Raw genomic sequence first — 14,679 nt, forward strand, 5'->3', positions numbered from 1 at the left:
TCTTTTTTAAGCAATATCATAGAACTTATTCAGATTAAAATAGAAAAATGGGACTCTTATTCATGGACAGAGGGGGTATATTAATATATCTATTGAAATTACGAAATATATCAACTCCTTATTCAATATTCATACTTTGATTTATGAATATTAATTCAGAGATATATTAATATCAATTGAATTTCAAAATACATCAGTTCCTTATTCGATATTAATACTTTGATTTATGAATATTACTCCCTTCATCCCACTAAAGATGACTCACTAGACCTGCCCAAGGTTTACCGAACCGGCGGTTAAAACCGAAACCGTAACCGTCGGTTACGATTCCGAACCGAAACCGTGAAAATTTATCCGAACCGAAACAGTCGATTTTTGAACCATGGTTCGATTCAGGTTCAAAAAATTTCGAACCGAAACCGTGTCGGAACCATCGGTTCCGGGCGGTTCCAAACTAGAACCGCAAAAAACAGCCGAAAAACCATGAAATCAAGCCGGAACCGCAAAAAACCGACGGTTTGGAACCATAAAAAACCGTCGAAAAACCGCCGGTTCAGAACCGAAACCGAAATCGGCGGTTTTGGAACCGTAACCGTAACCGCGAAACACCCTCTATGAACCGGTTCAACAATTTACAAAACCGGAACCGGCGGTTCCGAACCGTAACCGCCGGTTCATGAACCGTGTGCAGCTCTATGACTCACTTTCCTTTTTGGTTTGTCCCAATCAAGATGACGCATTACTAAAATTGGAAACACCTTTTATCTCTATTTTATTCCCCTCTCTTACCTTACTTTATCTTACTTTACTCTCTCCGCTCACACAAAATTAAGGTGCATAAAATCTCATACCGCCCAAGGAAGAGGTTATTTTTTTTGGAACGGAGGGAGTACCTCTCAGCTCAATATGAGTTGACTGATACCAAGAACTAATATTTGTATTGTGTCAAACTGTTATTATTGTTAGCAAATTGATATCCTTTTTAGTTCTCTAAATTTTACTCCCTCTGTCCCTCGCTGAGTCGTATTTTAGGTTGTCCCACTGTAACTGAGTCATTTCTTTTCTTTTTTTTAACAAAAAACAAACTTATTTACTTTATTCTCTCTTACTTTATCCTCTCTTCATATCAACCTTTTTCATTTCTCACTTTAGTCTCTCTTTATTTAACTCACTTTTAACACAATTTCTTAAATCACGTGTCAAAAAGAAACATCTCATTACATAGGGACAGGGACGGAGAAAGTACTACTATTTTAAACAAAGTTATCACTGAACCCCTCTACTAGATAAGATTGTGTTAGAAAATATACATATAAATGGGAGCATTGGGGTACATCATTCCTTAAAATTATAACATACTTCCAATCACATGCTTCCACGTGGTACGTAAAATAAAAAATTATAAACGCAACAATGCAATATATATTAATGGACGATGTAGATATATTACCACAAATTGCTAAAATTATAAAATACTTCTAATCTTGTGCTGCCACGTGGCACGTAAAATGACAATTGTAAACGCTACAATGCAATATATATTAGTGGACGATGTAGATATATTACCACAAATTGCATTATAAATATAAAATGATTGCATTATAGACATAAATTCTTTATAACGCAAATTAAACAATCTATGCTTACAATCAATGGCAGATCCAAGAACTAAATGTCGTGTGATCGACCAAGAGGAGTAGTAAATATTTATAATAATTATTTAAATTAATTATTTGTATAAACATATGTTTTTAATTTAAATAATTCATGCAAGTGTCAATATTCTTAAAACAACATATTCCACTTTCTTCTTCCCAACATAAGAGGGAACTAGTATAAATTTTTTTGTAACATTCCAATTTTTTAAATATTAATCTATCCATCCCACAAAAATATAAATATATATAATTGGTAAAGTAAGAGATATAAAATAAAAGTAACTATAATATTGTTAGTGAAGAATGAGGCTCATCTTAGTAGAGAGAAAGAAGTTATCAACAATAGGAGTATTTTTATAGGACATTCCAAACCGGAAAATGTCCTTATTTTTATGGGACGGAGGAAGTAAAATAAATTAAATATGAATAATAAGGTTGTAAATTTATACTCCCTCCGTTCCTTGTTAATAGTGGCGCTTCTTTACGGCACTAGATTAAGAATAGTGTGTTAAGTGGATAATGAATGACGTAAGAAAGAATAAAGTAAGAGAGATGAAGACAGAATAAACTAAGGGAGAGGGTTTTTTTGCCAAAAATATAAATTACTCAATTTTCTCAAAACTTCACAAAATAGAAAAATGACTCATTTAACATGGAACGGAGGGAGTGTTATTATAAAACTAAAATTAGAAGAAATTAAGAAATATTTACATGTGTCTAATTTTGATACATAAAAGACATTACTCCCTCCTTTCTGCGGTAGTGGAGGTGATTCGTTCCGGGACGCGATTTAAGAAAAATTGTATTAAGTGAGTTAAGTAAAGAAAGAATAAAGTATAAAATGAAAAAAGGTAGAGAAATTAATAAAGAATAAAGTAACTGGTAATAAAATAACTAAGAAGAAATGTATTGACTTTTACTAAAAAGAAAAATGACATTACTACTATGAAATATATCAAAATTATAAAATGACTACACTACTATGGACAAAATTATAAAATGACTACACTACTATGGAATAGATTGAGTACTATTTAACATAACTGATATTTTAAGATGGAGAATATATTGTTAATGGACTTCTAAGTTAATACAAATAAAGAAAAAAAATTCAAATCCCAATTTAAGATATTTAATCTTTTAAATTTAGTCCGTGTGTTCATGTATTTTAGTTCACGACTAAATATATGGAAGAGAAAACAATAAATGACATCTCCATCACCATTTCTCTCTCTTCGAAAACAAAATCCGGAAGGACTCTTCCCTCCAACTCCTTTCGTTCACGACAATAGCCTCCCCTGCCGAGATGCCGAACCGGACGCCTTAGGGCCGGAGTCCTAAGAAAGTAGCTATCCCGTGGCACTCCGGGACCAGTGGTGGGGTCAGCCGACCCCACCCAACCCATCTGGATCTGCCGTTGTGTACAATGCAAAAATAAATTGTAAATAATGCAATCTTTCTATATATAATGCAATTGATATATGAAAATCCATCTAATCATATAGGATTTTGGAGCGTTTATAATTTTGCATTTTACATGCCACGTGCCATCATGAGTTTAGAACTACGTTATTTTGTAATAAAAAGAATTTCAGCCTCTCTGCACACGTAACACTAATAACATTGGTTTGTTTGTTATATAATTATGGTGTGCGCAAAACTATATCTCCCTTTGTTATTTTACACTGCATTCGGAAGCAACAAATTAGATGAAAGCAATTGGTCCATACTTTGAGTTTGACCCTTTGTTGTTTATGTTTGGATATTCTTTTACGTCTAATATGGAAACGAAAGTCCTATTCAATTACTCTAACTCATTGATTTCAAGGAAAAAACGCAATCCCGCACTGTCTTTCCAGAATTAATGAGAAGAAGTGAATGTAAACTGCAATCAACACTATAAAATACTGAACATATTTTTTCTAAATCTCAACAACCCTTTAGCAAAAAGAAAAAAATTAATAGGGATACACCTAATATTTGAACTACCCGAAGAAAAGAGCAAAAATGTTTACGGCTACGAAGCTTTTCATCAAATGTTTGTTCTTCTGTATTGTTTTGCTAGGAAGCGTAATGGAAGTCCATGCTTTAGTTCGTTCCTATAAGTTTGAAGTAAGCACATAGTCGAAATCGATTTTCTCCACATAATTTATAATTGGCAAGTTTATTTTGATTTACTTTATTTATTAAAAAAGAAAATTTTGATTTTATTTCTAATTTTTTTCAGTTGATAAATTCATTACACACTAGACTATGCTACAGCAAGACTATGCTAACGATAAACGGACAATCCCCGGGGCCGACTATATATGCTAGAAGGGGAGATTTGATCATAGTTGATATTGTTAATCGCGCAGACCAAAATATAACCGTCCACTGGTAAGAATATTTGCAATCATATTGATATTGGACTAATATGGAAAGTTCAATGAAGTAATGGTAATTATAGGCATGGAGTAAAGATGCCAAGGTATCCATGGTCAGATGGTACCAACTTTGTGACACAATGCCCAATTAGGCCCGACAAAAGGTTTAGACAACGGATTATCCTCTCTGATGAAGAAGGCACATTGTGGTGGCACGCTCACAGTGATTGGTCTCGGAATACAGTGTACGGCGCCATCGTGATTCTCCCGCCGAGGAGGGAGACTTATCCATACCCCAAGCCTTATGCTCATCATCCCATCTTAATTGGTACATCCGCGTTCTACTCGACAAAAGTTAATCTTTCTGTTTTTTCGAATTTAGGTGGCTTCTATTCTATCCATCCTCATAAAATAGTGTCATTTTGCCATTTTGAGATGTCTACAAAATATAGTCTCATTTCTAAAAAATACTAACTTTTTCTCATTGTCTTTCTTACCTTACCCACTTTTTCTCCTCTCTTACTTAACTAATTTCTCATTAAAACTCGTGTCACGCACAAATGAGACTAACAGAGGAGTATTAAAGATTGGACATTTTCAACAGGTATGTGTGTCTACGTAGATAGACAACTGTAACCTTCTACTCTTTATTGTAAAGAGAAGAGAACAATGCATATCTGTGTCCCCGTATATAACAGCTACTCCATCCGTCTCACTTAATATGACAAGTTTTCCTTTTTTGTTTGTCCCAAATAAGGTGGCAGTGACACATTTCTAATTAATACACTCAACCATTTATTCTCACTCCTATTTAAATATATATCTTTCTTTCTCTCTCTATTTTAACACACACACCCACTTTTTCTCTCTCCAATTAAACACATTAACTAATAACTCCTAAAATCCCGTGCCGGCCAAGAAATGTGTCATCTTAGCCGAGACGGAGGGAGTACATAATAGTATGACACAAGTAATATGTTTATGTTCATTGAGTATAAACTCGTAGCCTGTCATTAGTTGTCACTAGTTTATTTTTTTCTATCCGCTTGTAGGGCTGGCAAACTGTATGGATTGAGTTGTTATCGAATCAGTATGATATCGACCCAAACCAATAAGGTCAAACCTAACCCAACTCTAAATCATCGGGTTCTTATCGGGTCTCAGCCCAATAACTTCATGCGGATTATTGTGTCATTTTAAAAATGTTAGTCTTATTGTTATATGATAATGACCAAGAATGATATTACACTATAAAATATAATTTTACACTAATAAAATTAAAAGTTAAATATTTTTTTAATAAAAATAATTAAAATAATAATTTTATTTCTTAATGGATAACTCGAACCCGACCCTAACTCGACCCTAACCCAACACAAAATCGTCGGGTTCTTATTGGATTGACCCTATAACCCAAAAATTTTGTTTGTGTCAACTTAACTTCGTGCATGTCCTTGTCGGGTTATCGTGTTAGGTAAAAAATTGTTAGTAGTATTATGTTTGTCAATACTTGTCACACTTATGTTTTTACTTCAATTAATAATGGACCTCACATTTCACTGACTCAATTCCAGTCACATTTTAGTATAAAACTAATATATAAATTTAGGACCCACATTTCGCTAACTTCTTCAACTCATTTTCCATGACATTTTTTTAAACTCATGTCAAGTTAAAGTGTTACAATTAACGGAGGACAAATTGAGTATATAATATATGTAAAACTAATAATTTAAATACTCCATTTGTCCCATAGAAATATACCATTGAGGGTTGGTATCGGTTTTAATATGTAATTGATAAAGTAAGAGAGAAGGAGAAAAATAGTTGAAGTTGTATAGTGGATGGTGGGATCCATAAATGATAACGTAAAAGAGAAGGAGAAAAAAAGTTCTTATTTATGGATATGAACTATTTCTATGGGACGGAGGGAATATACTTTAAAAGGCATATGTACTAAAGATTACTCCATTTGTCTGTCTGTTATTAGGAGTTTGGTCCGTGATTAGGAATCTCAATTCACTTTTATTATAAATCGCAGGTTGACCTCGTATTCCACTAACTCATTTCACTCACATTTTATTATAAAACTAATATATAAAAATAGGTCACACATTTGACTATCCACATTCCTAGTATATTATTCATAAAAAACTTAACTGTAATAAAAAATAAAAATAAAAATAAAAATTCTCATCAGGTTTGAATTCTGGAAAGGGACTTATGAGCATCATTCTTGTTTAATCCGTTGGCATTATTTATTTTGTTCGATATAAAAAGTTTGTTTATAATACCTCGAAACATCTTGTTGGGATAATAATTTTACAAATTGCATGATATCAAAGATAGATTTTTCTTCTCAAAATAGTTTAGATCACCTTAAAATTTGAGGCCTTAAAAATTTGAAATGTCAGGAGAGTGGTGGAGTGTTGACGTGCAACAAATGATGGAGGAATTTCTAAAAAATGGAGGCGATCCTCAACCTTCGAATGCTTTCCTCATCAATGGTCAACCCGGAGACTTGTATCAATGCTCATCACAAGGTAGATTTATCTGCCGCATTAAAAATTAAACGTTTTTCTTTTCTGATTATCCCATTAAAAATGAAAACGTTCGCTAAAATGGAAAGTACAGATACATACAAGATCCATGTGGAATTCGGCAAGACTTACCTGATCAAATTGGTAAACGCTGTGATGGACAACATCATGTTCTTCAAAATAGGAAACCACAACTTCACCGTCGTCGGCTCTGACGGAGCCTACACCAAGCCGATGCAGACAGATTACGTGGCGATATCCCCGGGCCAGACCATCGATCTGTTGCTTGAAGCCAACCAGGCGCCCGGCCATTATTACATGGCCGCTAGAGTATACGCCAGCGGAGGAGAAGTCGTGACCATCCCCGCCACCGCAATCATCGAGTACATTGGAAACTACACACCACCGCCATCGCCGTTGCTTCCATTGTTTCCTCAAGTGAACGACTCGGCGGCGTCAATTAATTTCACCAACCGGCTTAGAAGCATAGGAAACAACGTCGACGTTCCTAAGAAGGTGACAAAGAAGTTATTCTTCACCCTTTCGATGAATCGAAAGCTGTGTCCCGAAAGCTGGTGCTTGAGTGGCACTAGGCTTGCTTCTAGCGTCAACAACTTATCCATGGTGTTGCCCGCGACCGACATTTTGCAGGCTTACTACCGAGGAATCGATGGAATTTACACCCCTGATTTCCCCGACTTTCCACCTTCTGTTTTTGACTACACACGAGATATCATGCGCAAGGAAAAGTCGGCCACGCGATATGGAACAGCCGTTAGTGTTTTGGAGTATAACTCGACGGTAGAAGTGGTGTTTCAAGCGACCAGCATCGCCGGAGGCATTGAACATCCCATGCATTTACATGGATACAGTTTCTATGTCGTCGGAATTGGGCTCGGGAACTTTGACCAAATCCGGGATCCACGCAACTATAATCTCATCGACCCGCCATTGATGGAAACCATAGGCGTGCCCAAAAATGGATGGACCGCTATAAGATTTAAGGCTAACAATCCAGGTTCATTATTACATCATGAAATTCTATACAGTTTGGTATGGTAAATAACTTCTCTGTCTTGAAGTTATTTGACCTAAAATGTGCGTTTTTATTATATTTTATCCTATTTATTCTCCCTATTAAACTACCCCATTAGTATTGATGTTGCATTTGTAGGAGTTTGGTACATGCACTGCCATTTCGAACGTCATCAGAGCTGGGGAATGAAGATGGTGTTTATCGTTAAGGATGGAGAACAACCCCACGAGAAGATGCTTCCGCCACCGCCAGATATGCCGAGCTGTGAGACGCCGCCTCCCCAGTTACTGTTTAGGATTTGAATGTTGTTTATTATGTTTATATTTTTTTTTTGTTTGAAATACATGAAACATAAGTAATCAAATCTCAATTTAGAAAAGCTGACTTGCTAGATATTTGATATGATACATTGTGTACTCTTCCTAGAATAATGTGTTTTCCATATAGGATGGATGGTGTCAGTTTTTTTAGCTTAATAGAAAACATGCTATACTCCTTTTTTAAGCAATACTACAATATAACTTATTCATACTTCATTATTATCTTCTTTCTTCAACCTCCTTATCAATGTTTAATGTATGATATTAACCAATGATTTAAAAATCGAATCGGCCGGCGAACCGGCGAAGCTACTGGTTCATGGTTCAACCGGTCCAACCGGTCTAATCACTGGTTGAACCGTTATACTATTATAAATGTGTATATATATAATTAAATAATATACCAAATATTTTTAGTATATCCCAAAAACATTACACCTCCACCTATAAAAGTTTAGTGAATGATAGAATTTTATTAATTATTTTAATAGTAAATATGATTAAATATATAAATTATACTACTAGTAAGTTATTGTAAATAAAAATTTTTAATAGTTTATGTATAAAATAAATAAGTTCATAGTATTATTTTCAAAAATTAATGCAGCAAAATAATACTATACATAAAGATATATTAATAAACATGAATTAAAAATATATATTGAGTAAATAGTATATAATCAAATAGTAGTACACTTTAAGTATAGTTAATCACATATTCATAATATACATATACGTATTATATAAATAATAATAAAATAAGCAATTAGTGATACATAAATAAAGTGGATGATAGTTAAATATCACTACTAATTACTTTGCCATTTAACACGAATTATTAGTTTATATAGATAAAATATTTCTTGTTTAATATATAAAACTAACTTATGTTCATATTTCTATCAGGAAGTCCTTATAGTGTGGTGGTAGAATTGTTGGTAAGTTTACCATGAGGTCTTGAGTTCAACCCCTATCAAGATTGAAATTTTAAAATTAAATTTTGAAAAGCATTTAAACCGGTTCCCTCCATCATTCTACTAGTGGGATGAGAGAGATCTCACATATTTTCATGGATCAAACATGACACGAAACAAAAGTTACTCAAATAACTCTCTACGTCTATTATAAAACGTCACATTTTGTCATTTCGGATTGTTTGTCATTACATGTCCGAATCCCACTGGGATTATATAAAACTAATATGCAAAATTGAGACTCGCATTCCATTTATCATTTTCACCTAGATTCCTTCATATTTATTAAAACTCCCAAATGTGACAATAATTCATATTTATCTATGCATGCCAAGCTGATCCCTTCCTACTATATAACTTGAAGGTTTAGTCAAAAGAAAATCACGCAAGGCCATAACGCAATTCAGAAAAGTTTTGGAGGAAGATTGACACAAGGTAGTCATAATCTCTTGAGGATTGTGGAAACTATTAATTCTTGGCTGGGCGAAGTAAGGGGTTTGATCAAATGTGGCAAGAGATTCTAAACAACACCCAAAGTCCAAACCCGTCGTTGGGAGCCACGTTCACAAATTTAAAAACATTTGCAAAATAAAGAAATTCACATAAAGAATGTATTTAAGTCCTTATATATATGATTAATTCATTCGTGCATAAAATCACATATTGCAAGCGAAGAACAGTACATTTAATTTATATAAACAAAATTAAATCCTAAATAATGAATTATACGGTCATAAATGTTTACTGTTTAAAGTTTTTCAAAGAATGGAAGATGGCTCGCAAGTTTTCGTATTTGAAGTCAATTATAATAGAATATTTTTTTCAAAAAATATAAAAAATTATGTTAACTACTTGTTCAAGCCTAAATTATGAATAATTGATGCACTATTTTTTAACACTAAATAAGCCTGCAAGTATACAGAGTATATATAATATAGCTAAAGGTCAGTACCGGATATCGAACACGGGTAAAACAAACACAAAGTGTCTATCCTCTACTAAAACTCAATTACTATCTGGAGAACCGAAAGTTTTGGAAATTTTTGAAAACAGAAAACAATAGAAAGCAAATAACAACTAATTAATTGCAAATAAATCATGGAGATAAAATATAGAGATAAAGGGGAATTTCAGGGATGTGCGTTCACTGTTATGGTTATACAAATTCCAAACTACAATACCCTAGCACAGTTATTACTTTGATAAGACGAGTCACCTAGCTTATGCTCATGCAATACAAACGTTGATTACAATATTAGGGTTGTCAATCCTAACACGTAACTCCATAAAACTCCTAAGACCTTTGAAAAGTCCTCACTCTCAATTAACAGTGTCGTTTTAAAGGAAGCTAACTGTAGCGTCTACTAAGTGGATGTAACTCGCTAGAACTCTCTCACAGTTATGAAGCAAATTATATTAAATCATACAAGATTGTGTCACTCAATCATGCAGCATCAAGATTACTTAGGGAAGAAACAAAGTAAAAATAAAACGGATATTAGATAGAAAACTGGAATTGTATAACCAAAGTCGTTACTAACACATCCCTAGAATCCTATGAGTTTAGTTACACATAGTGAAATAAGCTAAACACATAAATTGAAGGGAAAACAATTTGAACATAAAACTAAAGCAAATAAAATCCGTAGGTTGAATCATTGTCGTTCTTGATGTTCTTGAAATACTTCTTCAACTCCTTGCACAATTGAAGTATTCTAGCTTTTGATCTCTGTGAATTATTTTTGCAAAAAGAAGCTCTAGGATTAGGGTTGGAGGAGGAGTCTTGGAGACTCCCCTTTTGGGAGCTATGGAAGGGTGAGTTCTATGAATTAGGTTATGGGGTATATATAGGCTTGAGAAGGATTTAAATTTGGTAAATAGTCTCCTCCAAGCAATAGGAAAGATTTAAATTTCGTTCCCCATAGTAGAAGGAAAAGACTTGGCTTCACAAGGTAATATCTTCTTTCCTTCTTCAAATTTCCGCCTAGACTGCATTTGACAGTTTTGCGCGACTTTGGTAAAACGACCATCACTTTCTCCACAGAACTCCGATTGAGGTGATCTTAGTACCAACTTGAAGCTCTTTTCAAGAAAAAGAGAATGGTTTGTAGAACGCCCTGATCGGACTTCAGGATCACCAGAAAATTGAGTTTGAATACAACTTTCTGTGGCGGGCCGCCGCACCTTGGCCCGCGGTCGCCACGCGTTGTCCTGAAGCTTCCGACTCCTTGTGGCGGTCTCCACGCACTCCCCGGCAGTCGCCGGGCGTGTCTTTGTCTCCGCTAAGCGCCGGCGGTCGCCGGACGCCACCTGAAGCTCTCCAGATTTCCTACTTCACATTTTAACTCCCTTTTTAGGCTGAAATATGCACATTTCTCACAAAACATGTCAAAATACCAAAATGTATAAAATATGCAAATAATGGACATGTAATGCAACTTTGGAATTAAAAACGGGCCAAATTATTACCTTAAAATCTTGCAAAATCCGAGCGTATCAATAATATATATTTCTTCATTACTTAATTTATTTTTCATCTTTAAGATACTAGTATCTATTCATTTGATTGGCTTCTTAATATATAGTTCGCTTTTGAGTTTTGAGTTTTTCATATTTACTACGAAGAAGAAACAATTCAATTCATTAAAATCACTTCTACAAATCAGAGAATATTTTATTTTTTAACTTCATACTACTAGTACTATAAATTATGGCTGCCGACGACTTTTCGTTACACGGATTTTCCACAAAGTTATCAACTTTTAGTAAAAGTATTCTCTGCAACGTCAATTTTTATTTTTCATTATTTTATTACAAAAGTGATCAATTTCTATTTTCAATAAAATAATTCAATTCTTTTTACTTTCTCATATTTTATTCTTGCTGATAATTTTATTATCTTTTTATCTCTTATTTTATTTACTCAACTCATGTTAATAATAAATACTCCCTCTGTCCCGCTTAAGATGACACGTTTTTCTTTTTAGTTTGTCCCAACTAAGATGACACATTTCCTTTTTTAGTAACTTTCTCTCTCCAATTAATACACTAAACCACTTTTTCTCACTCCTATTAAAATATTCACCTTTCTTTATCTCTCTACTTTAATACTTACGCCCACCTTCTCTCTCTAATTAAATACTTTAACTAATAATTCCTAAAATCTCATGCCGGCTAAGCAATGTGTCATCTTAGCCGGAACGGAGGGAGTATTATATTCTGAAAATTCATCACATAAGAAAATAAATCATTTATAATGGGACTGAGGGATAAAAGTATATGGCTTGTTTTGTAATGCAACTTTGGGATAAACTTGAAACTCGTTCAATTGAAAAGATTCTTCGTTCTATTTTATGCGGATTAGCTACGTCTCCAAAACCGTTGCGAACTAGATCCTCTCTTCTCCTATGATCTTCCCATTCATTCCTCATCTGCTCTATATGTTTCTGGAGCATAAGTACAATCTCCTCTTACTTAATGGCAGTAGAGGCAGAGGACCATTGCTGTTCTCATAAAAACCTATCAACATCAGAGTTGGACTATAATCAACAAATAAAAATAAAATAAAGCAAAATTAATGAAAGCAATAGTACGTATATTAGCAAAACACTTAGACTCTAAACACATGCAATAACCATGCACATCAAAGTTATTTGTCATCCGTTGACATCCAATTTGAAAATCTAACATTCCAGATTTTAGTTTGCCATATGTAGTAAAGATGCAAATAGTGTATACTAGGACTATGGGAAGGGGGACTTAAGATTTTTTCTTTTTTAATAATATTTTCTGATTTTTTTAATTTTTAAGAATTTAAAGAAAAGAGGCCAATGGCGAGCTTGCGCCATGATGTGCCGATGGCACGAGCATGCTCTTGCGTAAGGCACGCGTTGTGTTTGCTCTAAGTTTAAGTTTAATATAAATGTAAAATTAATATTTCATACTTTACTCCCTCCAGTCCTGATTAAATATCTCATATTTGATCGGTGCAGGTTTTAAGAAATTATGTAATTTTGTGAAGGAAAAATGGTAGAATTAGTTAATGAAATACGAGTCTCAGTATTTTTTATATATTAGTTTTATAAGAATTATATTGTGATGAAAATGAATTGGTGGAAAATGGGGTCCACTTGAAGGTGAAATGAGACATATATTAAGACATTTTATGAGGATAGGAGGGGAATAGTATTTTTTTTATTTTTTGTGTTAAAAAATTATCCCAACTAAAGTGAGCCGAATGAAAGATAGATACCAGAATATTCAAACCTCAACTTTAGATATAAAATTCAATACCAGAATATTATTTCAAATTCAACCAATCACAGCCCATTAATTTGTTTTAACACTTTCAGGCACATGTGATAATACTAGTAATAGGTAAGCATGGCTTAGTTGTAGGTTAATCAGGCACATGTGATTTAAAACTTCATTCCACTATGAATTATAGCTGCCGACGACCTTTCATTACATTGTTTTTCCAAATTTGCTGTACGCTTTTAGCTATATTCTCTTATTTGATTGAAGTTCAACGGTTTTCATATTATTTAAATAAATTGTGGAAAGTTCAGCAAAGTTAACCACAGATTCATGATCGAAATAGTTCTAATTATTTATCAAAATTTATTAAGGTTGGTTGAAATGTTTACTTATCAAAATTAATTATATCAAAATTTATTAAGGTTGGTTGAAATGTTTACTTATCAAAACTAACTAAGGTTGGTTGAAATCCAATATTGAATCATTAGTGATTGAATTCAAATAAAACCCAGCACTCATATGCTATATTAAAATTATCCAAACTTAATTATTTTTAACTTTTTGGTAATGAAATATACTCTTTTCGTTCCGCCATAGTTGAAGTGTTTCTCTTCGGCTGGAAGATTAAGAAAAAAATGTTTATTGTATTAAATAAGGAGAGAGAAAAGTAAGAGAGGAAGAAAAATTGAGAGAATAAAGTGGAAAAATGAATAGAGTAAGAGGCAGAATGATTATAGAATAGAGAACGTCCGTTAGTATCATATACTACCTCCGTCCCACTCAAGTTGTCAATATTTTCTCTTTACTTTCTCCACCTAATAATTACTCATAAAATCTCGTGCCACTCAAGAATATGGACATCTTGAGTGGAACGGAGGGAGTATAAAAATGACTTAAGTATGATAGAACTTCTTTAATAGAAAAATGATTCAACTATGAGTTAGTTACAAGTGGTTGATATTCATATTTTGGTTGCGACTCTACAAGTGATCAATTTCTATTTATAATAATAATAAAAAAAATCAATACATTCACTCTCTCTCATGCATTATTCTATCTCATATTTTATTATCTCTATTACTTTATCCTCTCCACTTAACTTAATAAATATTTTTCGTAGATTTGGTACCGAAAAGAAATCAATCACTTATGTTATACCGAGAGTATATATGACTTGTTTTTTTAATCGGTAAATATGTCGAGATATTTTCTTCACTGGAATCATATTTTTAGAATGTAATAAAAAAATATTTAATCACTACATCCGTTCTTTGCAACTTTTGGATCAACTTAAAACTCGTTCAATTTAAAAGATTCTTCATGCTATTTTATGCGGAATAAACCCAGGTTATCTAATACGAAGGGAAGAGGAAAGTTAGAGACTAATTACATTTACGTAATGGATTAACATTGACCATCTATGAGTCGACGAAAAGTAATTGTGGAAAAGATCAATTTGTGTAAAGTAGTTGATAAAATTTAACTAACGAAATGGTCAAATTCGCTGTATTTAGAAAATTCAAACAAA

The 14,679-nt window shown here is 33.3% G+C and overlaps 1 protein-coding gene across 1 annotated transcript; it reads left to right on the plus strand.

Annotated features, from left to right (window-relative positions):
- Positions 1-3,615: 3,615 nt before the first annotated feature.
- LOC125202409 (laccase-14-like) lies at positions 3,616-8,108 on the plus strand. Its single transcript, XM_089064004.1, has 6 exons — positions 3,616-3,770; positions 3,886-4,037; positions 4,108-4,352; positions 6,439-6,567; positions 6,659-7,582; positions 7,739-8,108. The coding sequence occupies exons 1-6, from the start codon at positions 3,666-3,668 to the stop codon at positions 7,900-7,902; spliced, it is 1,719 nt and encodes a 572-aa protein (XP_088920130.1). The 5' UTR covers positions 3,616-3,665; the 3' UTR covers positions 7,903-8,108.
- The last annotated feature ends 6,571 nt before the right edge of the window (positions 8,109-14,679 follow it).

This window comes from Salvia hispanica, chromosome 2 (assembly GCF_029641045.1).
Source record: "Salvia hispanica isolate PSC_SH4W2 chromosome 2, Shi_PSC_v1, whole genome shotgun sequence".
NCBI classification, from domain to species: domain Eukaryota; kingdom Viridiplantae; phylum Streptophyta; class Magnoliopsida; order Lamiales; family Lamiaceae; genus Salvia; species Salvia hispanica.

Excerpts from the sequence above, each read along its gene's own strand:
- LOC125202409 (XM_089064004.1), top strand. The coding sequence starts at position 3,666 with ATGTTTACGGCTACGAAGCTTTTCATCAAATGTTTGTTCTTCTGTATT. Across the intron at positions 3,771-3,885 it reads TTCGTTCCTATAAGTTTGAA|TTGATAAATTCATTACACAC; the intron begins GTAAGCACATAG and ends AATTTTTTTCAG. Across the intron at positions 6,568-6,658 it reads GTATCAATGCTCATCACAAG|ATACATACAAGATCCATGTG; the intron begins GTAGATTTATCT and ends TGGAAAGTACAG.